General features: G+C 46.9%; 1 protein-coding gene and 1 long non-coding RNA gene across 2 annotated transcripts in view; both read right to left on the bottom strand.

Moving 5' to 3' along the window:
* PTPRS (protein tyrosine phosphatase receptor type S) overlaps positions 1-24,825 on the bottom strand; it is a 257,496-nt gene that overhangs the window by 111,752 nt on the left and 120,919 nt on the right. Inside the window, exon 7 of the mRNA XM_077332102.1 lies at positions 4,623-4,892. Coding sequence (XP_077188217.1) covers positions 4,623-4,892 — 270 coding nt within the window. The remainder of the gene's footprint in view (positions 1-4,622; positions 4,893-24,825) is intronic.
* On the bottom strand, positions 11,389-24,825 carry LOC143835027 (uncharacterized). Its single transcript, XR_013229969.1, has 2 exons — positions 13,355-24,825; positions 11,389-13,236 (listed from the first exon to the last, which is right to left on the bottom strand). It is a non-coding gene; the product is annotated as an uncharacterized LOC143835027 (long non-coding RNA).

The following is a 24,825-nucleotide window of genomic DNA, read 5'->3' on the forward strand; positions in this document are numbered from 1 at the left end:
TCTTCGTGTTCTACTCTGATCTACCCTATGGTCACTTAAGTCCATTTGAGCTGGTCCACCCTCTGGAGCTTCAGGGGACACATCCATGCGCAGTCCCATGTGCCAGCTCTTCAGGAACATGAAAACATGATAATCCCTCTCCCCACCCCCTTCTCCTTTCCAGGTTGAACGTATCTGGTTCTTTTAAGCCAGGTTATTGTTACCCGTGGTGTTCATGGGTGCCTGCCAGTACTTCGTTCAAATGGCAGCAAAGTGGGGAGGGGAGTAGTGCATTTGGTTCCACCTCCACCAGCCATTTTAGTAGTTGACTTTGGTTCCTGGATCAGGCATTTATTAAATCGATCGATCAATCAATCACTATTTATCAGCCGCCCCTACTGAGCCAGTCATCTCAGGGCGGCTCACAACAATATGCAATAAAACTGTCCAATATATAGTACAGTATATAAACAAGTTAAAAACACAGTAAAAATTAGCAGCACCATTCTTCAATTGATCTGAGCGGAGTTGTTATCAGATAATCTTAAATAAGGAGGGTAGGAGGAGGGCCCAAGGCTGTTAGGGGAGGCCCATGTGAAGCTCTAGTTTCTCTCTTGAATACTGGCCCCAACCATAAGCCTGTTGGGAGAGCTTTGTTTTGAAGACCCTGTGGAACTGTGCTGACATTGCCAATTTTACAGCTTAAAAATAAATGTGGACAAAACCAAAGTCATATCCACAGATGGAGCACCAACAAATGTATACCTCAATGGAGCCCAAATTGAGCAAGTCAAAGAATTTCAATACTCATTGGTGCAAGAAAAGAGTGTCATGTCTCACTGAAGCCCACAATAAGCAACATCAGCATTTGTCACTCTCAAATGGTGCCTCTGGAAGAAAACGAACAGCTCTCTCAAGACCAAAGTTTGTCTCTTCCGGAAACTAATCCTGCCGATTGTCCAATCTGGATCAGAAACATGGACTTTCCTAAAACCTGACCCAAACAAACTCAAGACCTTCCAAATGCGATGCCTGCAGCAGATTCTTTATGACCGATTATGCACGGCGGCAGCCACGATGGGCTACCGCTGTTCCAGTGTGCCGGGGTAAAAAGCCCCGCTGTCCCCTGAGTAAGCATGGGGGCGGGGCATCCCAGGCGCATGCTGTCCGCCTTGGCACAACGGCCCTGTGCACACAAAAGGCAGGGCCGGGACTGCAGGTAAGCTGCAACAGTGGCTGGGGGGGGATTGGGGGTAGGGGGCCCTGATGCAGGATAGTGGGGAGCAGCATGCTGCTCTCCCACCATGGCAGGGGTCGCCCCTGTCGGCTCCACGGAGCCATGGAGCCAGCAGGGGCGAGGGGCATCCCTGCAGGGATGCTATAGGTCGAGGGAGGAGCCGGGCCAAAGCCCAGCTCCAATTATGCACAGAGCTCGGTCGGGCTGGCCCTCGCCTGCGTCCTTGGGAGTCCCAGGACTCCGGAAGAACCTGCGTTCCATTAATGCAGGTCTTCTAAGGGCCTGGGACGGGTCCTGGCTGGCGGTGACGGTATACATAATCCGGGATTTTCCCTGATGCCCTGCCACTGCTAGAGTGGGTGTTCCGGCCCGTGCATAATCGAGCTATGTGATCAGAATCAAAATGAGACAATTCAGACAAAATGTGACAACCAGCTGCAAATTAAAGAAGAAATCCAAAAGCGCAGACTGCAATGTTTTGGCCATGTCTGCAGAATGAACACCAGCAGACTGCCTCATGAACTCCTCTGGTGAGCACAATCAACTGAATGGAAGATCCAACGACTGGTACCAAAGAAAACATGTCTGAATTAGATCGAGGGAGACCTGAGAAACCTGCGATTGACTATCCATATGGCCAAAACTACTGACACCAATCGCCACAAGTGGAAACATATTATAAACAAGACAAACAAAAAACAGAAATTTAAAAAAAAACAGCAGCACCAACAAACTGCTCCACCAATCGCCAGCTAAAAGATAAAAAAGAAAGAAAAAGAAATGACTGTATCAGCTCCATCAGGGCCCTGATGTTCTCCAGGAGCTCATTCCACCAGGCTGGTCGTGGACAGTCACATTTTTGGTTGATGTTCTCCACTGCCTCTCAAAATTCCATCACTGCCTGCAACTCAGAAAAGTTGGGATTCCCTGATTTAAGCTCTCTTCATTATTTGATTTCCAGTGCTCCAAATGTCCCCTCCTGTGAAGTCCTTCCAGTTTGTCTAAACTTGCACTGCTCACTAGGGGCTACAAAGTTCACAAACTTCTTGCATGTCTAATCCCCATCTCACTCGCCCCCAATCCCACGTGTGCATATTCTAAAGCAGGGGTAGTCAACCTGTGGTCCTCCAGATGTTCATGGACTACAATTCCTATGAGTCCCTGCCAGCAAACGTTGGCAGGGGCTCCTGGGAATTGTAGTCCATGGACATCTGGAGGACCACAGGTTGACTACCCCTGTTCTAAAGCACCCTCCCTTTTGAACATGTACATGGATGTTTACACACATCCATACCATGCCTGTGACCTGTGCTAGCTGATCTCGACTACTCTCCACCATCCTAAGCCTTCTTGCTCTCTCAAACAATTCTACTTGACCTCTCAGAGGTCATATTTTCCCATGCAAGGCTCCATCCTCTCTCTCTTGATGCCTCTTATGTCTGCTACTATGTCCCCTCCCTCCCACCCTGACTCGGCCAGCTCCAGGGACCCGTGTCAAAACCCACTTGTTTTTGCCATTATTTTCTCAACTCTCTACAAGGTGTTCTGTCTTTCATGATGTTTATTGCTGTTTGCTTTGCTATAGCCTAGGTTAGGGGTTAGAGTGCTAAAATGCTTTGAACTATGGGTTAGGATGTGGGGATGCTTCAGGGGGGTGAATTATAGTACACACCATTTGACTTCCTTTCATTTTTATGTCTCCTGTTCCCAGGAGAATATTAAGTCTCTGATCTATGGCCTGGACATTTCCTGCCCAAACTGGTACTAAGGGGGGGCTTGTGGGCACAGCGGTTTAAAAAGGGACCTGGGGCCATCTTTTCTTTAGTCTTGGCAAAGGAGCAGCTTGTTAATCTCCAATAAAGTAAGCTTTTTTTTCAAACTGAGTTTTCTTCTTGTGGCAATTGGCTGGAATCTCACACCCAGGCTGACCCCAGGAATCGTACCTCCTGGTCCCCCCCTCTCAGGGGTCCTAACCCTAATCCAGAACCCCACAGATCTCCTGTTCCTTTATTTATCATGTTTATTCGTGCCACCATTCTTTCTCCCTTCTGCTCAGAGTTCCCTTCCAGAACACTTGCCTGGCACCACAAGGTCTTCATATATCACTGCTCCTCTCCCTGGAGAGCAGTCTGCTCTGCTAGTCCCAAATTGCTGGTGACTCCTGGCTCCAAAGGTATACACCTGGTCTTGGGCAGAGCCAGAGCCTTTTTGATCCTGGCTCCACCCTGGTGGCATGAAATCTGGACCCTGACGAAGCTGTCAAAGTTCTGCAGAGCCTGTAAAATGGCACCCCTCCCCTAGCACATGGCTGAGAGCATGATGGAATGGAACCAAATGGGTCTCCCTCCTTCTCTACAGATCCCCATTTTATACCATCTCTAGTCCGGGGAGTCAGTGAACGATTTTTAGGCAGGGGATGGGATTGTTCCTGGCTGTTCTGGATTCTTTCTATATTAAGATTTTTTACATTGGTTTTAAACTGGGTTTTGTTATGGTATTTTATTACTGTAAACTGCCTGAAGCTTGCCTGCAGCAAGGGGCAGTATAAAATTCAAATGAAAAATTAACAAAATAAATACCTGAGCATCATTGCTGACCTTTTGGCTTGGCACTTTGTGTGCCCCCCCCCCCAGCATCTCTGGGACTATCCTTCCCATCCCTCTTTTCTCTGAAAGGTCTCTGAAGCTCTGCGCTCCCTCCCACACACCTGCATGGCCTCCTCTGCACTAAATTTCAGGTTTAAATTCCTGGAGGAAGGACATTTTCATTTGTTGCAATTCTAAAGAAAACACACATACACAGACTGGCACGCATGCTGATGAAAATACTAGCACACTGGTCCATGCGGTGCTGACACGAAGCGCACACGCTTTAAAAACAAGAGCAGATACCATCAGAACATGCATGTGGAATTTTCTTTTTGGTTTTCAACAGATAGCCTGGCACATTTGCTGCTCTCAATTCCAGCTGGGCAGTTTTGATCACATGCAGGGATGTACCCCGTGACTCCCTAGCAGCACGGGCATGCGCAGATACACCAACGCATGCTTCTGAATTCAAGTGCACAAATGTTTCAAAAACATGCTGTGGGATGTTCAGGGGTAGAAACAAGAGTTCTTGCAAGAGGAACCTCCACGAATCCAAACTGGGATTAGAACTCTGGGTGCAACATCAGAAGAAACGCTCCTCATATCAGCAGACAAAGGCAAAGGTCAGAGCTGAAATGGTGCTGGGCATGCAAGTGAGCAGACATCTGAAGGAAAGCAGGATGGCACCTGAGAAAGCAAACAAAGTGAGTCCCGGAGGCCGAGCCAGCTGCCTCACTACACATGCCCAGTGCAGAGCCTACTAGGAACTCAAGGCTAGCTATCCAAATCAGGAAGACCGAGCGTCATAACAAACTTACATTTCACAGTGATCTGGGCCACAGCTTCTATGACACCCAGGCTGGACATGGCTACACAAGTGTAGTTAGCAGAATCTTTCACGTCTGTCAGCTCCAGAACATTCCGGCCCACCGGCATGTCATCCTCCGGAGTCAAATCTTCCGCCCCTTGCATCCACTTGACGTACGGCATGGGCGAACCAACGGCCACACAGGTGATGTTTACATTGCCACCGGGCATGATCTCGTGGCTGACGGGCAGGATGGAGAAACGAGGGGCCACGCGGCGAACTGCGGACAAAGTGCAGAGCGGTAACAAAACAAAAACAAGAGGAAGAGAGAGAGAGAGACAGAGAGAGAAAAAAGAAAGAAAGATAAGGGGGAAAAGGAAAGAAGAGCAGAAGAGAATTTAAATATAGATGGGGTTTTAATTATTTGTCGTTCCTTCATTAAAAAAAAAAATAAATCTGAAATAAAAAAATTATTGGAATACCAAAATCAATCAATCGAAAAGAAAAGAAAAACATAACTTCAAAATAATTTTACTTTCACAAACGATATATAGAATATAGACATAAAAGCGATATTTCATAGCAACAGGGTTCCATTGATCAATTTTAGACCCATCACAGCACAAATAAATACACAAAAATTTATTAGTAATTTCTCATCTTTAAAAGCAACAAGAGGTGGCTTTTCAGAGCTGGGACTCCCCCCATCCCCGACGGGCTTGGGGGGGATTTTCATGCCCTACAAGCCCACATTTTCAGATGGTGTTTCTCCCTTTTCAACTCTTTTCACCTCCTAGGATGTGGAAGACCTGTGTGCCCAGCCTGTGTTTTTTTCTTTTCAAATTATTCGGCAAGCAACTTTGTCCCCTCCAGAGACAAAATAAATCGGCAGGAGAAGGGTGGGAAGATGGCGAGAAATGTCTATGCTCAGCCTTGGCATGATGAGGCTCTAAATATGGCGAAGGGGAAGGCGCAGAGCCCATGCAGGAAGTCCTACAGCTCTGGGGTCAGAACTCTCAGCCCAAGGCTTGGAATCATTTGTGCTCAGGGAGCGGTGCTAGGGGGGGTCTTCCGGGCCAGACTTGGGGCAGAAGAGTGGGAGTCTAGCTTATAGGGGGCCCAAAAGCAAGCTGCAGCTTTGTATCTGAAATATACCTTGCCATTTATCTAAAGCACTGGAAGCCTGGGGGCACCTGTAGAATTTTGGCACAGTGCGGAAGGTGCGGCCACAGAAGGCGGAGCTAGCCACAAAAGGGCTGCTACGTCTCACCTTCAGTCATACTGTGAAGATTCGTGTGCAGCTGGTGTCAAAGCAACATTTAAAAATTCTGCACAGCCAATCAAAACTCCAGTTGCCCTTGGCGCCCCACCCAGTTCCAACCACTTTTAAAAAAACACTTGGTGGTGCCCAGAAAGGTGTCAGCGGGCATGGGCACGGAAAGGTGTCAGTTTAATTGCGGGGGGGGGGGGAGATATTTTCTTGTGCCTTAAGCAGCACACTGACTGAGCTGGCTTCATAGGTGCTCCGGAGGGAGACTGGGGTAAGGGTCAGAGTTGAAGTGACCCATACGATACATAGGTTAAAGGGGATAGGACCTGTTCCCTGGAGGTGGTCAAAATTTTGCTCAAATGTAGACGGCCGTGCAAGCTCCCCACCAAGAAAGAGAGCTGTTCCTTCCCCTCCTGCCCTTCCCTGAAATGAGAGGAAAAAAAAGAGATCTGGGGAAGGGGGAAGGGGTGGGGGAAAGATGAGAAACTCTAATTAAATTTTTGTGGTTTTTGGGTATAGAAACCCTAACAAAGCCTCTTTTAAAGATCTGACATGATTCCATCGATAGATGCAGCTCTCCAGAATCACAAACATCATGCAAAAGAGGTAAACAAGATAAGAAAAAGGCAGAAAGGAAGGAAGGAAGGAAGATTACAGAGGAAAAAGAGGAGAAGAGAGGAAGGAAAAGGGAGAAAGAGAGGGAGGAAAAGACAGGGGGAAAGAAAATGTAGAGCAGTTGGACTTGTAAGCAAATGCCCACATGAATAAGGAAGGAGAAAGAGAGAAGCAAAGATGGGTGGGGAAGGGAAAGAGAGGGACAGAGACAGAGAGGGAACAGGAAGGGGAAACCCACTTTTTAAATGCTGCATATTGTTACTTATCTGATGTGAACCAATGTGTTAGGTTTACATTGGCACATCCCAGCCCTGGCAGAATAATAATAATAATAAATATAATAAAATATAATTAATAATAAGAATAATTATAGGGAGAAGAAAAAAACAAGGCCATGAAAAAAGCACAACTTTTTCAATGTTGTGAAGGGGGGGGGGAACACACTGAAACAAAGATGGATGTTCTGTGCATCTCCTCAGCAGAGCCTGGGATGCATTTCCAGAGTTTACATGAAGGGGAGAAACTTCAAGGCAAGGGGCGGCCCAGTTTCCTGTGGCTCCAGTTATTCCTTCTGAAGAAGAGGACTAACGGCTCCTGGTTTTCTTGACTTCTGCATGAGGAGTTTCTGAGGGAAATATTTCAGAGAAGATGACCAGGCCTATTACACACACCAGCGAACAGACTTCCGCTTCACTTTGCACCTGGATTTTACTATGTGAAGTGGCAAAATCCACTTGCAAACGGTCGCTGATGAGGATTGAAATGGCATTATAAAGCAGGTGTGAAAGCACAAGTGACCGAAAAGGGATGCTAACTGTCCGGGGACCCCTACTGCTAAAATGGGTCTCAGTGTTCCTTAGAATTGTGGAAGGGGGCATAGAGGCCATCTAATCCAACCCCCTGCTCAAATCAGCCTAAAGCAGGGGTGGTCAAACTGTGTCTCTCCAGATGTCCATGGACTACAATTCCCTTGTATGTACTGGCAGGGGCTCATGGGAATTGTAGTCCATGGACATCTGGAAAGATACAGTTTGGCCACCCCTGGCCTCAAGCATCCAGGATCAGTCTCTGTCCAGCTTCTGCTTGAAGACTACCAGTGAGGGGAACTCACCTCCTTAGACAGCCCATTCCACAGCTGAACTACCCAGACCGTGAATTCTCCCTCCCACCCAGATATTCCTTAATCTAAATTCCTTGTTGAAGCACACCATCCCAAGTGGGCTACATGAACTAGCTGTGGCCAGACCAGTAGACGTTAGCTCTTCTTGGAGCCAGTTTGGTGTAGTGGTTAGGAGTGCGGACTTCTAATCTGGCATGCTGGGTTCGATTCTGCGCTCCCCCACATGCAACCAGCTGGGTGACCTTGGGCTCGCCACGGCACTGATAAAACTGTTCTGACCGGGCAGTGATATCAGGGCTCTCTCAGCCTCACCCACCCCACAGGGTGTCTGTTGTGGGGGGAGGAATGGGAAGGCGACTGTAAGCCGCTTTGAGCCTCCCTCGGGTAGGGAAAAGCGGCATATAAGAACCAACTCTTCTTCTTCTTCTTCTTCTTCTTCTTATGTTCCTAAAAGTTGTGGAGACAGAGCCGAAGCATGAAATGGGAGAGGGACCAGGTCAGCTTTGTAGGGGTGCGTCCAGACCAAGGCTGTGAATCTGTCAACATGCCGGTTTGGGCCCTCTCAGCTGTGGCACCAAAATGATGGGCTCTCTTTCCCAGGAAGACGGATTCAGGCGGACAGCCATATTGGCCTGAAGCAGCAGAGCAAAATTTGAGTCCAGGGCACCTTTAAAACCAACCCAGCTTAATTCTGGGTCTAAGCTTTCATGTGCGGGCACATTTCTTCAGATACAGAAGTTACACATGAAACCTTATACCCAATATTAAACTTTGTTGGTCGTAAAGTAGCCACTGAACTCAAACTTTGTAATTGCTAGGGAGATCATACCATCCCTTTCTTTTCACTGCCTTCTCTGACTTATTCCCTTCCTGATGTTCCTGTATTTGTTTGTTCTGTTTAAATTACACTTTTAAATCTTGATTTAATGTTTTTATTTACTGGCGACATTTTAGAAATAGATTCCCCCTTCCCCCTCATTTTAAGGTTCATTAGACTGGTTATGATGGATGAGGCCATGCATGCACAAGGACGTGTGTTATAATTTTGGGCCTTGGGCCTGGAGAAATTTCACTTGGGTGCTGTGTGGAGAAAAGTATTCTATCTCCCCTCCTCCAGAGATTTCCATATTTGCTGTGAGCTGGGCAGGGCTTTAGTAGTTCAAGGGCAATTACAAAATGGATTCCATTCTGCATTGGCATGGGTTACCCAGCCCTCTCCTAATCATCTACAGCCCCATCGCTTCAAAAGGAATCGCTATATCTCCCCTCCCTGCTCCTTCACACATCTCTAGCAGTTTGATCGTGAGTCAGACTCTGGTATGATGAGATCAGCATCGTCTCTCCTAGCCAGCTGTGGTTCCCTGAGGTCTCAGGTCGAGGACATGTTTACTACCTGATTCCTTTTACTGGAAGTGTCAGGGACTGAACCTGGGACCTTCTGCATGCCAAGTGAATGCTCTGTCATGGAGCCATGGCACTTTGACAAGTGCTAGAGTGTAAATTCATGTTACTTTGAATCATAGAATAATAGAGTTGGAAGAGACCTCTTGGGTCATCTAGTCCAACCCCCTGCACTGTGCAGGACACTCACAACCCTATCACTCATTTACTGTAACCTGCCACCCCCTTGAACCTTCACAGAATCAGCCTCTCCGTCAGATGGCTATCCAGCCTCTGTTTAAAAATGTCCAAAGATGGAGAACCCACCACCTCCCGTGGAAGCCTGCTCCACTGAGGAACCGCTCTGTCAGGAACTTCTTCCGGAGGTTTAGATGGAATTTCTTTTGAATTAATTTCATCCCATTCGTTCTGGTCTGTCCCTCTGGAGCAAGAGAGAACAATTCTGGCACCCTTTTAAATACTTGAAGAATCAAAGGAGTAATGACTACTTCCGACATCCTTCTAAGCCCGCAGGGTCCAGGGTGTTTTAGTGGACTCCTTTTCTCCAGTGTGGGTCCCTTCTTATCTCCCTGGCCCCACAGTGGGCCTGTTAAGTCGCAGTCACTGCTCCAAATGCTCTGATTCTTTCTCTCCCCACCAGAAACAAAAAGTCATTTTCGGCGGGGACCCAAAAGACCACTGCTAGTGGCTCTCCCACCAAGGGCTTCAGCATCGTCCCAAGGCTTTCGAGGGGGGGGGGTGATCTCTGATTTTATGCATTGAAATATCTCAGTAGCAGCAGAGTACAGCTCTTCAGCTTTTGCTCCTCTGTGGCCAGCAGGGGAAATAAAAAAATACCACACAGCCAGAGTTTACAGACGGTTTAGGGGTCCCTGCCCGCCACCCCTAAAGTGGATAGCAGAATCTCTGTGGTCTAGCATGTTCTCCTCCATGGAGAGAGAATGGTATTTTTAAAAAACAACTATGTTTTCTAACCAGTTGGATAATATCATATATGTGTTTTCCAGAGATGGAAACTTGATAGAAAACAAAACACACCAATGTGTTTTTGTGTGCCGGTGCGTGAACCTTACAACTGTTACGTTCTTCTGAAGATCAGCGCAAAAACTAGGCTTGTTTTCTGTGAACTATTTGGGGGCTAAGCCAATATGCAGAGAGGATTCCCACAGGTCCAAACCAAGTCTTTTTGCCTCCCTCTAGGTGGATAGGTAGGATAGAGCTATGGGAGATATACGTGGGTCAGAAGCCAATGGAATCAGAAGGGTATAACTCTTGTTTAGGACAGCATGAGTTGAAGTTGGCCTTGGCCTTGATCCTTGTTGAAGTGTCACTTCTAGGCCACATATGTTTTAACCGTCATGACCTCTCCTCAAGTAACCTGGGAACTATAGTTTTTGGCCGGACTACAGAACTGTTCCTTGACTCTTCACAGAACTACAGATCCCATGGTTCCTTGAAGGGAAATCTCAATAGTTGAAACTAGTTTAATCTGAGAATTGCCACACTGGTTGCTAAAGGATCAGAAGGCGTTGTCAAAGGTTTTCATGACTGGACTCAACTGGGGGTTGTGGGCTTTCCAAGCTGTGTGGCCATGGTCACACTCCACACGTAGGCACTGAGAGATTCCCCTCTTGCCGCGTCCTACCTCTGGTGACGCCAGCCACAGTTACTTGCAAAACAGGAGGGACTAAAACTACCAGACCACACAGCCTTGAACACCAACAACGAACAGTTATAAGGGGATCACACAGTTCCTTGGAAGTTAGATTGCAGATGGCTATTGACCACAAGGGGCGCAACTTCCATCTTTATTGTCTGTGTACCTCTGCATACCAGTTGCTATGGTGCGTTGGTGAAAACAGGGGAGACCTTGGCCTCCACACCCTACTCTTCAGCACTCTAAGAGAACTGGTGAGAAGCTGGCCATTGGCCTGACCCAGCAGGGTTCAGCTTATGTCCTTCACAAGAATGCCACAAACAGCTATTTGCTATTATGCTATGCTATTTCCCAGAGCTAATGAGGGATTATTAAGGAACTGATGTGAGGGGAAAACTGTCTGTCTTGCTCAAGTCCCCAACCACAGGGGAAACTAGCATGATCCACCCAGAGACAAAATGATAGAGGTGGTCTTGGAGACATCTTAGCAGCTTCCAGGAACTTCTTATGCTTTAGCCTATCATCTCCCCCAGTTGTCTTAATCCAACTGCCTGGGGCTTTGACAGAAATTGTTCTATTAAAAAAATGGAGCCACGAGAAAACAGTGCCGGCCACATTGGAGACAAGATGGTGAGATCCTGAAGAACAAAACAAATAGGAAAAACAAAACAAAACAGAACATCAGTTTGAGGCATGCAGACAGGTCAGGAGTCTAAAAAGGGGGTGGGAGATGGGAGGTTTTTAAAAAGGGGGGTCTAAAATATGTAGTTTCCAGATAGGAGGGGAAAAACTAAAAGCAGGTGGTGGTGGAAGAGAATTTGTGAGGAAGGGGGAAATATGTAACTGAACGGACAAGATCTGGTTAGCAAACAGCATTAAAAATAGCAAACAAGTGGCAGGAAGGAATGCAAACACAGAACCGTCATGGAAACAGAACAAGACAGTAAATCTGAACTAAGTCTAGCACTTGAAGAAAAATAGAGAAGAAGGAAACAGAAGAAGAAAAAGGAAGGAAAGAAAAGAACAAAAGCAGAACTGAATCATCGGTAAAACAGTCATTGAACCAGAAGAGGTTCTGTGAATCGAAGTCTGAAGGGAACCCCAATTGCTGTTCTGTGTTTGCTGGAGGAAGGAAGAGGCAGGGGACAAAAAACTCCACTGCAGGGAAGAGGAGGAAAACAGGGGGCTTTTTAGCATTCAGTGTGCAACCACCCAAGATCACCCAACACATCCCTAGGAAGGATGGAAGACTTTGGAGGTTGTGAAACGCAAGCTGAGAAGACAAAAACAAAAGAAGCTTGCAGGAGGCTCAGGCAGCAAGGCAAAGGCAGCTCCCACAGAAAGCTCAAAATGGAGTTCTCCTACTCTCAACCCCTCAAGGCCTTAAGGTGGGCAGCTTGTGCATCTTGGCTCTACAGTTTTCTACAGGAACCAGGCAAGGGAGGAGAGTCTGGAACTTCCCAAAGTGTCCTGTTCTACCACCAAAATTGTTTTTTTTTTAAGTATTAGGGAGTCCTGCTTTACTGCACTTCCATAGGCCTGATTAATTCATTTTTTATATCTGAAAACTGCCACCATATTTAATCTTTTTTCCCTATAAGACAGACAGATCTCTGCCCTTCATCCTTTGTCTCTTCTCTCTCATCTCCCATATCAAGTGTAGCTAACTGGAGACACCGACACTGGAACAGAGAAGAAAGTGTTCTATTCTGGATGGGGTCTTGCAAGCCCAACCAGAATGTCCTTTCAGCTCTGCTTAGAGGTGGCCACTCTCTATCCTACCAAAGAGCCCTGCTGGATCATACCTGTTGTCCCTCTAGTCCTGTGTCATGCAGGGGCCAGCCAACCAGTTCCTCTGGAGGCCCAACAACACGCCAGATCAGGGACTACATTTCAGAGTCAACCTGCTCACTTTCAATCCAGGTTCCAAACCATGTTTGGCATGCCACTGTACAACCCCAGCCGAGGTAGCATGCCACCCTGGTTTGGAAACCAGAGACCTTGTAACAAGTCCTTTGTTATTAGGGCGATTTGTGAGATCAGAACAAAAAGTGGCCACATCCTTCAGGTATCTTGTGCTTGCCTCCCCTCCTCCACAAGTTCACACATTCTGATTCTGCACTGTTGATGGCATAGTTTAAATTCCTTCTCCATGGGGAGCTGGATGTTTTTATAAATCCAAAGCCGCCAACAGCTTGCTTAGGCGTCCTCCCTCTGCTGATTATTCCCCTCTATGAAACAATGCTCAGTGTGACAGCGCCACCAGACCGGGTTCCCTATTCCCATCATCCAAGAGCAGGAGTGGGTAGGGCCGGTTTATCCGTGTAGCACGGGCTGCAGGCCCCACACTTCCAGGAGCCAAACACGGTGCCTTCCTCCCATGTATCAGGGCTCCCCCCCCCCGTTTTATCTCGGAGTGACACCCCTGTCCACTATTGGGGACCCTTCCACCCCCAATCTGGCTGCTCCCATGAAAATTGTACTCTGCTAGAGCCCCGCAAACTCTTAAACTGGTGCTGGTGCTACAGGCCCAGTGAATCCTTAAACCAGGGGTAGTCAACCTGTGGTCCTCCAGATGTTACATGGGCAACAATTCCCATGAGCCCCTGCCAGCAAACACTGGCAGGGGCTCATGGGAATTGTAGTCCATGAACATCTGGAGGACCACAGGCTGCCTACCTATGCCTTAAATCTAGGAGTGGGGCATCTGGCAGTGCTATGGTATCTTTATCCAGCAGGGCCATGGCAGCTGCACATCTCCTGCAGTACCCAAGGGCACTCTTAAGTAATCTGTTTCACTTATAGTCTTGTGTTTGGAAGAGAGCCAGAAGGAGCTACGCAGGATGCCGGGTAGAAGCAGGAGGGGGGTGGGTGGGTTACAGACCTGGTTGTTGAAGGATTAAGGATCCAGGTTTGGTTGGCAATTAAGCCACCACAATCCGCCCTTGGAACACAATCCCAGATGACACTGGAGGAAAAAAAGTCTGAGGACTGATCAATCTTTAAAGAACAAAACAAAGCCGATTCTGGTTTCTTTTTCTTTTCTTTTTTTTTCCAGATTCGCCCACGAAAAAGGAAGAATTTGAAGGGGGCAGATGGGGAGGCAATTTCTGCACACACAGACTTCAAACCCCGATTCACTTCAAATCAAATCAAATGTGGAAAGAAGGCAGGGGGCAGTGGGCAGGCGGGGAAGAGAACAAAGTAAAATAACCAACCCAAACATCAGAAACAGGGAGAAAAAAAAGTTAATTTCTGTTTATAAAAAAAGTAAGAAACGTGGGAGGGGAAGAGAAACAATTTTTTTTTTAACGTAACCAAATTAAATATAAAAGTGGGAGTGACCAGTTTGAAAGCGCTGCACAAAAACCAAATGGTGTTAAACATTTTAACATTCAGCAAGCCGCTGCTCCGAATGAGGTGAGAAGGCGGACATTATTGGCATTTTGGCGAGACAGGAGGCCATTCCGTCTTACTCCAAAATGAAGAAGGGGGGGGGGAGGAAAAGGGGGCCAAAATAATGTACAGCCTCTGATTTGTAGTGAGGATTAGATTACACCTGGCCTTCCCCTCCCCCCCCTCCTCGAAAAACAAGGTTGCCCCTTCCTGTCTTCCTCTAAAATCCTCTTAAGAAGCTTTCTCTGATTGCAAAATTTCAGTTCTAACCCCTCACCCCGGGCTACCACTAGGTGGATCCGGGCATGTTTGATATCCTGCCCTGCTTCTGTCCTTTCAAAGGACAAACAGTTCTTCTCTTCTTCTCCTTCTTCCGTCAATTTAAACATCTGGAAGGAGGCATTTGCAACTGGTACCCAAAGACGACAATATAATTTCTTCTCCTGATACCCTTTCAAGCCATATATCAATTGGCCAATTCCCAGACTCCTAGTCTCCATTTCCCCTTCTGATGTAGGCATTCATTTTAAAAATTTATTTTGCACATCAGATGGAATGAAATCATTTTCCAATTTGAGTTCTGAGCGATTCTGGCACCAACCCTGTTATATTAGACACAGGACATGCGTGGGTGCCTACAATGTTTTTTTTTGTTTTTTTTAAGTAATTAAATTAATGTGACAAGGTGTAATCTAAAATTTCCCCCCCTAAAACAAAGAGAACAGCAATGCAAAAGGCATAATAGACGGAAGCAGGCAGAGGGTTTTTCAAAAAAATCAGTTTTAGCTCAGTGTTCCCGCAAAGCGCCCTTCTTAAAAAATGCCATCGACAGCCAGGCCACCATTCCCTCAAGCTCTTGAGAAATCCTTCTGCAGAAACAGAATATTAATTCCGCTGTTTTATTGGAGTTTGTTAATAATAGTTTGAAATTTACATCTGAAAATTAATGAGCAGATGACTACCCAAAGCAAGCATAGGGTATCCTACTTACCCTGGGCCCATTCTCTCTGTCTCTCTCTGTCTCTCTCAAAATGTGTCAGGGATGACTGAGATTTTAGAAATGATGCTTCTATAAGCCTTTTGCCCCTTGTGCTCTTCTCCAGTCATGATATAGAGAGGTTCCGGATCTGGAAAATACGAGTGTTCTAGGAAGGTTTTACTGCCACTGTGGGCAGAATTCTAATCTAGATTACCCACCTAACTTGAAGTGGACATGGGACTTATTGCTGGATCCAGAAAGAAAATGGAGGGTTGCTCAAAGGGGCCACAGAAAGAAGCTAACTTCTCTTTCTGTGACAAACTGGCTTGTGACATTAGTTATTCATGGTTTTAGACTGCAGTTCACCACAGGTACAAGGCAGAGCTCTCGCATTTAAAGTCAGAGGCACGCCCTAAACCTGGACACCTTAAGCCAGCATGTTTCAGGTCTGAGAATGGAGGTTCGTAGGTTTGCTAAGAATGGGGGTCACCTATACTATCTGCTGTCCTTTGCCAGTCACAAGAAAAAGAGTATACGGTAGATCACAGTCAAAAGTCAAAGCCGTAAGGTTCCGTGTAGGCAGCCAGGAACGTAAAATTTTAAAACAGGTGAGGGAAGATGTAGCTTGAATCGTTAGAACGGGGTAGTCAAACTGCGGCCCTCCAGATGTCCATGGACTACAATTCCCATGAGCCCCTGCCAGCGTTCTGAGACCAAGGTGGGCAAGTTGCTAGCTTCAGTGAGTCACACCACCTATCCTCTGGAGCTCATGGGAATTGCAGTCCATGGACATCTGGAGGGCCGCAGTTTGACTACCCCTGCATCAGTTACATGCTGAAATTTCGTAAGTCCAGGTATGTTCCTGAAAGGCTTTGAGTACCAGGACTGCTCCTTTGGCGGTTTGAACTCTTGCGTGCCTGAGTGAGTGGTAGTAGCCCCCCGTGAAAGGATTTACTAAACTTCACCCTGTAACCAGTGGAAGTTCTGACAAATAAAGCCACTTCATGATTCTTCTGTTTCAAAGATTTCTGTACCAAGCAGCCTACACGGGACCCTTTGCCAGGCGGCAGGGTGGACCGCCTGGTGCCCTGCTCCTTCAGGGGAAGTTGGGAAGAAGGAATCCCACTAGAGAGGCTATACCTGAGAGAAAGAATACCTTTTAGAGGCATGCGTAGATTGGGGGGGGGGACTGTCAAATGGGGCAGATACCCCTTTGTTGAGTTTCTTAGACCAAACCCAAACTTCTTCGGAACATTTAAATTGTAGTTTCTTCTGGTTCCCCGTGGGCTGGGGGGGGGGGCTGCAACATCACGGGAAACACCACTGAAAGACCCAGGGATCTTAACCTTTTGATTTCTTCTTGCTTGCCCCTCATGAAGTAGGTATGATGACTTCATAAAAAATATTCTCCCAGGTCCCCTTGCATGATGGGATCGGGGACTCTCCTTTCTCTTGTCAAACTGTATTTGACATGAGATTCAGCTGGGTAACTGTGTCGGTCTGAAGCAGCAGAACCAAATTTGACCCCGGGGGCACCTCTGAGACCAGGGACAGAGTGTGCACACAACAGGAGATACCGTGAATAAAACTATTAAAAGTGCCCCTGGGGTCAAACTTTGACACTATGCCTGATTGCTAGGGAACATCTCTCATTGCTACTTTTAATGGATCTCTTACAAAATGAGCTTCACTCTAGGACAGGGGTAGTCAAACTGCGGCCCTCCAGATGTCCATGGACTACAATTCCCATGAGCTCATGGGAATGGTAGTCCATGGACATCTGGAGGGCCGCAGTTTGACTACCCCTGCTCTAGGACATAATTTCTGTCTTGCAGATGTGTGGGAAAGGATTTCGGAGGAAGAACCAGGGGAATAAAACCCCATTTTCTCTGTATTCTCACTAAACATTTCCAGTACTAAATTGGATTATTTTATTTTTTCAGTGCATCAACAATAGAAGACTTACTGAAATAGGACACCTACAAATAGTCCTCTAATGTACAGTCAGTTCCACCTGCTCTATAGTTTCTTCCTGCCTGGTTGTGGCCCAGCCCAGATGAGCCAGAATGGGCTGGAAAGGCACGTGCTGGCAGAGATGGGTTCTTGGATGAGCACCGTCCGCAAGCTGCGAACTGCACAATTCCTTCCCAATTCCAAATCCATTTTGCATCCAGCCAAACTGCATGGGTTGGGGTTCCTCCTGGACTCCCCTCACTGGAGGAGGCAGATCACATTTTGGTGGGCTCCCTACATTTTGCAAAAAAACCTCCCTGCGTGTAGAAAACCAGCCCCACACAGAGAAAGGGGCTTGCCATTTGCTTAATAAGCTAGCTCCCCCTCCTGGAAGAGGGTATTAATGTTGAATGATGTTTGAAGAGAAGGGCACCTTGGACCTTCCCGGCAAGGAAAGGAGGTTGTGTCTGTGCAGGGGGTGGGGATGGGGGGTGGGCAGGACCCAGGGCCTCAGCAAGGAAATCTCCGTTTAAGAAAGAGAGGCAGAGAGAAGGAGAAACAAAGAGAAAAGAGGAGAGAAGAGGAGGAAGAGAAGAAGAGAGAAGAGGAGAGGAAATAATGAGACAGGTCACTCTCAAGGCTGCACTGGATTTCTCAAAAAAACAACAACATAAATTTAAGAATCACACAGCTTTAATACCTGTATGCTAGGAATGCCCACCTTATGGTTATTGCTGTATCATGTGGTCACTAATTAATTCAAGGAGAGGTCAGCCCCCCCTCCCCCTGTATTCCTCCAAAAACCTTTCCGTTAGGGACACAATGATTTCCCTGAGGGGCAGAAAGACCCCTGCGGTTCCAGGTATGAAAAGGCATGAAAAACACACCTGAGAAAGAAAACAAAGCCAGAAGATTGGCCGTGTGAACAAGATGGCTCCTGATATGTGGGGTATACCCACCAGTTGTCGACTGTGTCCTGTCAGGTACACCCTGCATATCAGGATCTCAGGTTCAAAAAAGGAGACAAGAACCCGTAGCCAACTTGGTGAGGTTGTTGACAAGATGGCGGCCAGGGTTTCCTCCTAATCCATTTCTATGAAACATTGTGGATTTTGCCACAGGCCTGTGGATGCCTCAGGCGTCTCCTCCATGTTGCTAAGCACAAGAAGATGTAAAGTGGGGCACAGGGAGCTAGTATCTTCCATTTTCAGTTTTCCTAAATGGTACCCTTCATGGGAAGAGGCATCGGGCACACACCTTGAAAGACACCTGAAGGGAGGCGGGCATTTTGCATAAGCTCAGAGGAAACCTTGAGCAAAACAAGTAGCTGCAGCAGGTCAGTGGCTGTCTGGGACTGTCTGGGACTGCCGCCTGCAGCTCATGAACTCTGCCACCGGCTGGACTAAGCCGGCTGGCCTGGGCTGCTGTAGGCCACTGAGCCAGTTTCCTCTCAGCCACAGATATTTTATAAGATGCAATTTTAAAAAATGACATCCATCAGTTAGAGTCAAAGCTGAACTGGGAGGAGGGCAGGCAGTGATGAACAACCGAAAAAAGATGGCACTTTAAAGACCAATAACATGTCGATCTGGATTTAAAGTTTCAGATTTCATGTGCATGCACACCACAAGGTCATTTTGCTCTGATCGGAATCCAGCCTCAGGCACCTTGTGGTGATTTCAGGATCCTGAGGTTTAGTTACCAAAATTTTAAGTTAAGAGAGGATTGAAACCATCTGCCTTGAAATACTTCTGAACAGAGAAGCTAGAGTTCAGGATGGAGATCTACATTTATATTAGCAAGTGTGGGTTTTTGAACTAGGATACTGATGAGAATGTGAAGCCGTCTTTCGGTACAAATCTTCTACCTCTAATTTATGTTCGTGTTTATCGATGCACTTCTTCTGCATCAAGTGCATATTGGTGGATGTCCATGCTCATGACGATCAACCTTAATTCATATTAAAATGGTCATTCTGATTGGCTTAATTCCCTTTTTACTAACCTCTGATGTTTTTCCTATTCACTTTAGATTTAGTTTTATACAAACTAAGGCCTCATTTTCTAAATGTCCCACGTAACTCCCTCACCTTGGACCTCCCCCCCCCCCCCGGACAGGCATTAGAACTGTGTGAGTTAATCCCCCTGAGTTGGAGGCAACCAAATTATCAAGGAGGGTGGAAAGAAGTAGATTTGGAGTGTGTGGGACGGGGGGAGCAGGAACACTGGCTTTTTCCCCACAATGCATTTGGAATAAAAGTACAGCACAGCATAACCAATCAAAACCAAAAAGAAAAAAGAGGGAGGAACAAAAAAAAAAGAGAGAAACAAAAAAGCAAAAAATTAAGTTGAAAACCCTAAAAAGGAGTGATTTAACGAATAAAAAAAAATCCACTGGGGAAAAGAAAAACACATTGTTCATTTAAAATCATATGTATATAGATATATACACGCACGCACATAAATTTGAAAATAATAAGAAGAATTTTAAAAGGACCAGCATGCACAAATTGCCATTAACATTCTCCTATCATGCATCAGGCCCAAAAGTCCATACGCAAGGTAACCATGACGACAGAAAAATGCACAACGCAGCAAACATTACCAAAAGGATGCAGAGAGAGGCCCACAATGCAACTCAACTCATCGCCAACGAGACCCGAGAACGAGCAGGTCTCGCTTTTTTTTTTTTTAATAGATATCGAGATTTCTTGCTTTCTTTCTCTCTCTTTTTTTTTAAATTATAGCTGTCATTTTTTTCCAAAAAAATAATATATATATATTTATTTTTTTCTCTCTTAAGAAATGTAAAAATGTGGGTAAAGGAAGTTAAAAAGAAAAAAAACCACACCAACCTTCTCGTAGCTCTGAGGGATGTTAAGGGGGTTTGATGCAGAACACAATGACATGAGGAGAAGAGAGAAAAATAGGGAAACACAGAGAGAGTAAAAAAAGGCCTTCACGCTGGCAGCTGCAAATTGATTTTGCTTTCTTTTTTTCCCGTCTTTTAACTAAAAAAATAAATAAAGCTTTAAAAAAAAATCTCAGAATGTCCCTTTTTTCTTTCCTTCCCGTTCTTCCCTGTCCATCAGGGCTGCCGAGGAGGGGCCCTGGGCAGCATTCTGGCAAGGGTCAAGGGCCACAGGGGGAGGGGCTCCCACACTTTGCTTAATAAAGGTGTCAATGTGGCACCTGGCCAGTTTAGGAGGGCAAGGGGGGGGGTCTCCTCCTCACGAGTCCCCTGAGCCCCCACGGATTCCCTTCAGGAGCCCTGCGACCCACCCTCGGTCCAACATCCGACTCTCACGAACGCTTGTGGCTGTGCTGTTGAAATGTACAACCACACCCCCAAACAGCAAGGGACCCCTTTTCCACCAGGGCGTTCTCACCGTTGTTCAGCTCCTCTGCAAATGTTTAAATAATGGGAAGTCAACACCTCATGAGGTACAAGAAAGCCCTGCAACAACTGGAGGCATGTCCTCATGGGGGTTTCGCCACGACTTGGGGCACTCCAATTCTAGTAACACTTACTGCAAGGCCGCAATTCACAATGAATGGGTGAGAGTATCCTCAGTGGCGCAGGCTGCATTGCTTTTTCTTTGCAGCGGTGGGTGTGGGTGTGGGCGTGGGTGCCGTTTTTCTAGAATTTTGGCTTATAATTATTTATTTATTTATTTAGATTTATATACCGCCCTCCCCGAAGGCTCAGGGCGGTTATAAACCATCCTAAGCAAGAAAGTACCCATGTGGACATGCCTTGCAGCGTCTCTTTTGTCCTCACGTCTCCCCACCCTGCTCTGGCTTCATCTGAACTAATTAAAAAGAAAACAAAACAAAACTGGTTTAGTCTGAACTAATTAGAAAACAAACAAAAATACCGGAACATAAAGACCTTGTTCCTTAGGCTGTGAACTGAAAATAAGCAAACAGAAAAGGAAACTCCTTACAAATCCTAATACCGAAATTCTTTGTAGACACACACACACAAATGTTATGAGAGAAAACAGCTGAAAAGAAATCAGCAAACTGCAAGCAAGTTTCACATTCTTTATGGAACAAAATGGAAATAATGCACAAAGCTACCACCAACCCAAAAGGAAACACCTGCTCTATCCCCCACCCCCATCCCTAAGAGGACAACATTTAGCATTACACCCTTTCACAGATAGTAACACTTAAGGAAAAACAGGAATGATTAAACAGAGCATGAAAAAGCTGCCCCCAAGTCGTCTTCTGTGGGGATCCCCATGCAATCCCAAACTGACAAAGCTGCTAGGTACCATTAGCAGTGTGGAAGTCTTCCCTTCGAATCCATACAACAGTTGGCGTAAAACACAGATACATCCACGGAGTTTTGCAATAAAGATGCAGCCAGCTTAAGAACCTGCTCTGCACCAACAACTGGTGCAGTGACGTACTTGCTGGGATTCAGGAGAGATAACTGCACATTCCATCTTTAAATACATTTTGTCCCTTGAGACTGTTGTTTTGAAAGGGTGTAATGCTTGTAATGTGTCACTAGGTGCTGCTATTGTGACAATGCAAGCGTTAATTCTCATGTGGGGAGGGAGTCCGCCTAGATTCCGTCAGGCATCCGAATGCCCCTTTCCCCTAATAGTTGAGAGGGCCAAGCCCATTCCAGTTTTGCAGAACAGAACAAATGCAATTTACACAAACACAGCAACCACAAGCTGGGGGAAAAACACATCAATGACCCTCCCCTGGAAGAAAGAATTGTTCTAAACTGTGGCAGAGGTTTAAAAAAACGTCCGCCATACATGACCAATGAAAAGAAGGGCAACAAACCTATTTGGGTCAGGGATTGTGTCCACCCAGCCTAGAACTCCAAAGTTTTTAGGCACTGGACAGAAATATCCGGTACATGTGTAATTCCATACAGTGGAACACCAGCTTGGAGGCCAAGAGAGACTTTTAAGAATGAGCATACTTTATATCCTTTCAATGTATTGTTGCCGTATGGGTGCACCCACAAAAAGAGTTTAAAAAAATCGAGCATGACAAATATTCAGTTATTTAAAATCCTTCCTTCCTTCCTTCCTTCCTTCCTTCCTTCCTTCCTTCCTTCCTTCCTTCCTTCCTTCCTGTGTCCACATGACTGAGACAGGAAGCCCACCAGGAGGCAAGGATTCCGCAGCGTCCACAGATGTGATGCCCCCCAGGTGGAAAGTGGAATTGTTCTGCAAGGATCTCTCTGCTGTTTCCTGACTATGGTTGGCCAAGAGCCTGGCCAGTCATCCTTGTACACCCACTGAAAACCAAACTGAAGTATTAAAAAAACAGCAACTTAAAATCTTAATGTTTGTGGCAGGGGAGGGGCTTTCGGGGGCCACTGCTCACTGCTTCAGATATCCGGAAAATTGCTTCTGTGTTCACCGCCTGCTTTTCTTCCACATGCAGCCAGTTGGGTGGCTTTGGGTCCCGGTTCTCTTAGAGCTCTCTCAGCCCCACCTACCTCAAAGGGTGTCTGTTGTGGGGAGAGGAAGGGAAGGGGATTGGAAGCTGCTCTGGCACTCCTGGCACCTGTCATGCATTTCTACAGTGTGGCAACACAAAAAACTTGGCCACTTGCTCAAGGTGCTCCTGGCTCTTTTCAACTGCTGCCGACAGACTAACATGGCCGCCCAACTTAAAAAGAAGTCTATGGAGCCCGCAGCCAGCTACAAGGCCTCACTAGGGATTGACATTCGCTTTGCTGTCTGCTTTATGTCATCCCCCCACCCCCCTGTGTGTGTGTGTTAAACATCCCCCTACTTTTATTGTGTGGGGGGCACACACTGAAATTAGGCAAATGTTTTTGTCAAAAAAAGGGGTGTGTGTTTGGGGGGGAGGGATCTGACAGCTCTGTGAGTGGCTTTAGATCAGGGGTAGTCAAACTGCGGCCCTCCAGATGTCCATGGACTACAATTCCCACGAGCCCCTGCCAGCATTTGCTGGCAGGGGCTCATGGGAATTGTAGTCCATGAACATCTGGAGGGCCGCGATTTAACGACTCCCGCTTTAGATATTGCCTGAAATTCCCCCAACCAAGAAAAGGATGTGTGTTATTGCATTTGGGGAAGGAGATTGCAAAGAGTGACAGCTTTTCTCTTTCAAAGTACTCGCAAGTTGGAATGCTTAATAGCTGCTTGCAAGTCTTTTGCGGGGGGAAGCAGCAGATGGCAGAGAGCTCTGGGAAACGGTGGGTCAGTTTCCACCCAGCTGTTCTGAAAGTGCTTTGCTTAGATGCAAGGGACATTCCCCCAGATGCTGAGGGATCCAACCCAGTGCAGAGGGGACCTGGGTGCAATTCCCTACTCAGCTATGTCATTCAGTGTAACAACCTTGAGTCGCCCTCTCTCCTATGATTCTCTGGTTGCAGGCGTAATGCCCACTTCCAGATGACATCCGGCCATCAGTTGCCCCACGGCAAGGGAGCGTGATTCTTTCACATTCCCTTCTTTGCTGTGGGCACCATCGTGGCCTATGTCAGGCCAGGCCCATCCGGCAGAGAAGAGTTGGGCCATCCAGGCCTGGCTCCTCCCCGGACCTACGGTATCCCAGAAGGGACAAAAATGTCCCAGACATCTTTGCGTTTTCTTTTTAAGGAATGGGGTATTGAGTTGTAACACAATATCCCATTCTTAAAAATGAAAATTGGGGCCCTGCTGCCCCAGCTGCCTCATCTGGAGGGTAGATTGGGCCTGGAGGAGAAAATGCTCCCCCATACGGATTTGGGAAGATGCAGAGCAACCTGCCCTGGCAGAAACACCTGGCATCAGCCTGGCGCAGTGCTGAAAAGGTCTCTCTGCTGATCCTACCTTTCATGGGTTTGGTACAGATAAAAATCCAGGGCAAGATACCCACACATGCCACCCTGTGTTGTTCCAAAGCAAGGCTGGGCACAAACAGCCAGATATTGGTCCCGCAAAATGTCTTGTAGGCCTTGCAGAGGGCTTTGGAGAGGCCTGACACAGCAGTGGGGAAATCCATGGGCCAAAGTTCAGTCCAAATATCCAGGGAATTGTTTCGGTGTTCACCTCCCCCTTTTATGATCCTGGCAGCTGCAACGTAGCTGTCCCAAACAACTTGGCCACCGGAGCTCGCTGGCCAGAAGAAACAACAGACACTGCACTAGGCTCCTGCCAGAACAAAATGGCTCCAGAGCTAGAGGATCTGTAACTGAGGAGTTGCCAATCTGATTGCTTCCCTCATACCCTCTGCTACCAAATCCATAGGCATCCACTTGGGACTTTCTGTAGAGAACGCAAGCAATTGCGTGATGTCCTTCCCCAAGAGAATGGAAGCCTCCTGGCTCCCCACTCAGTATCACAACTGTTTTGCAAAAAGCAGTGGAGGAATGAGACTCTCCGTCAGAAGATGGGCACTAAACATCTCTGCTGGGTCAATAGCTCCTGGCCAAATGGAGGAGGCTCATCCACCTCTTGCAAAACTCACAGCCCATCATTATATTTTTTTTGGACTGGGGGGGAATAGAATAATTTTGGATTAAGATTTTCATTTTTGATTGAGTCTCATTATGGTGAGGTTCATCACTACCAATGATGGTGAGGAAAAAAAAAATCTCTTCTGCTGAAAGATTGTCTTCTGGAAGGAAGCTGTCCCCTTAAGCTTTACCAACATCCAGCCCCTGCTGGCTCCCTCTGCTCTTTCCCGCATCCTAGCTTCACCCCTGCCCTTCACTCGGTGTAAAAACAGAATCACGGTTAGGGGTGTACAAAGGCCCCCGAAGGCCACGGGCATGCCTGCATGTGAGCAGGTGGACAGAAAAAGGTCGCATTGCTGTTCTTGCGAGCCACGGCGCT

This window comes from Paroedura picta, chromosome 4 (assembly GCF_049243985.1).
Source record: "Paroedura picta isolate Pp20150507F chromosome 4, Ppicta_v3.0, whole genome shotgun sequence".
Taxonomy (NCBI): Eukaryota; Metazoa; Chordata; class Lepidosauria; order Squamata; family Gekkonidae; genus Paroedura; species Paroedura picta.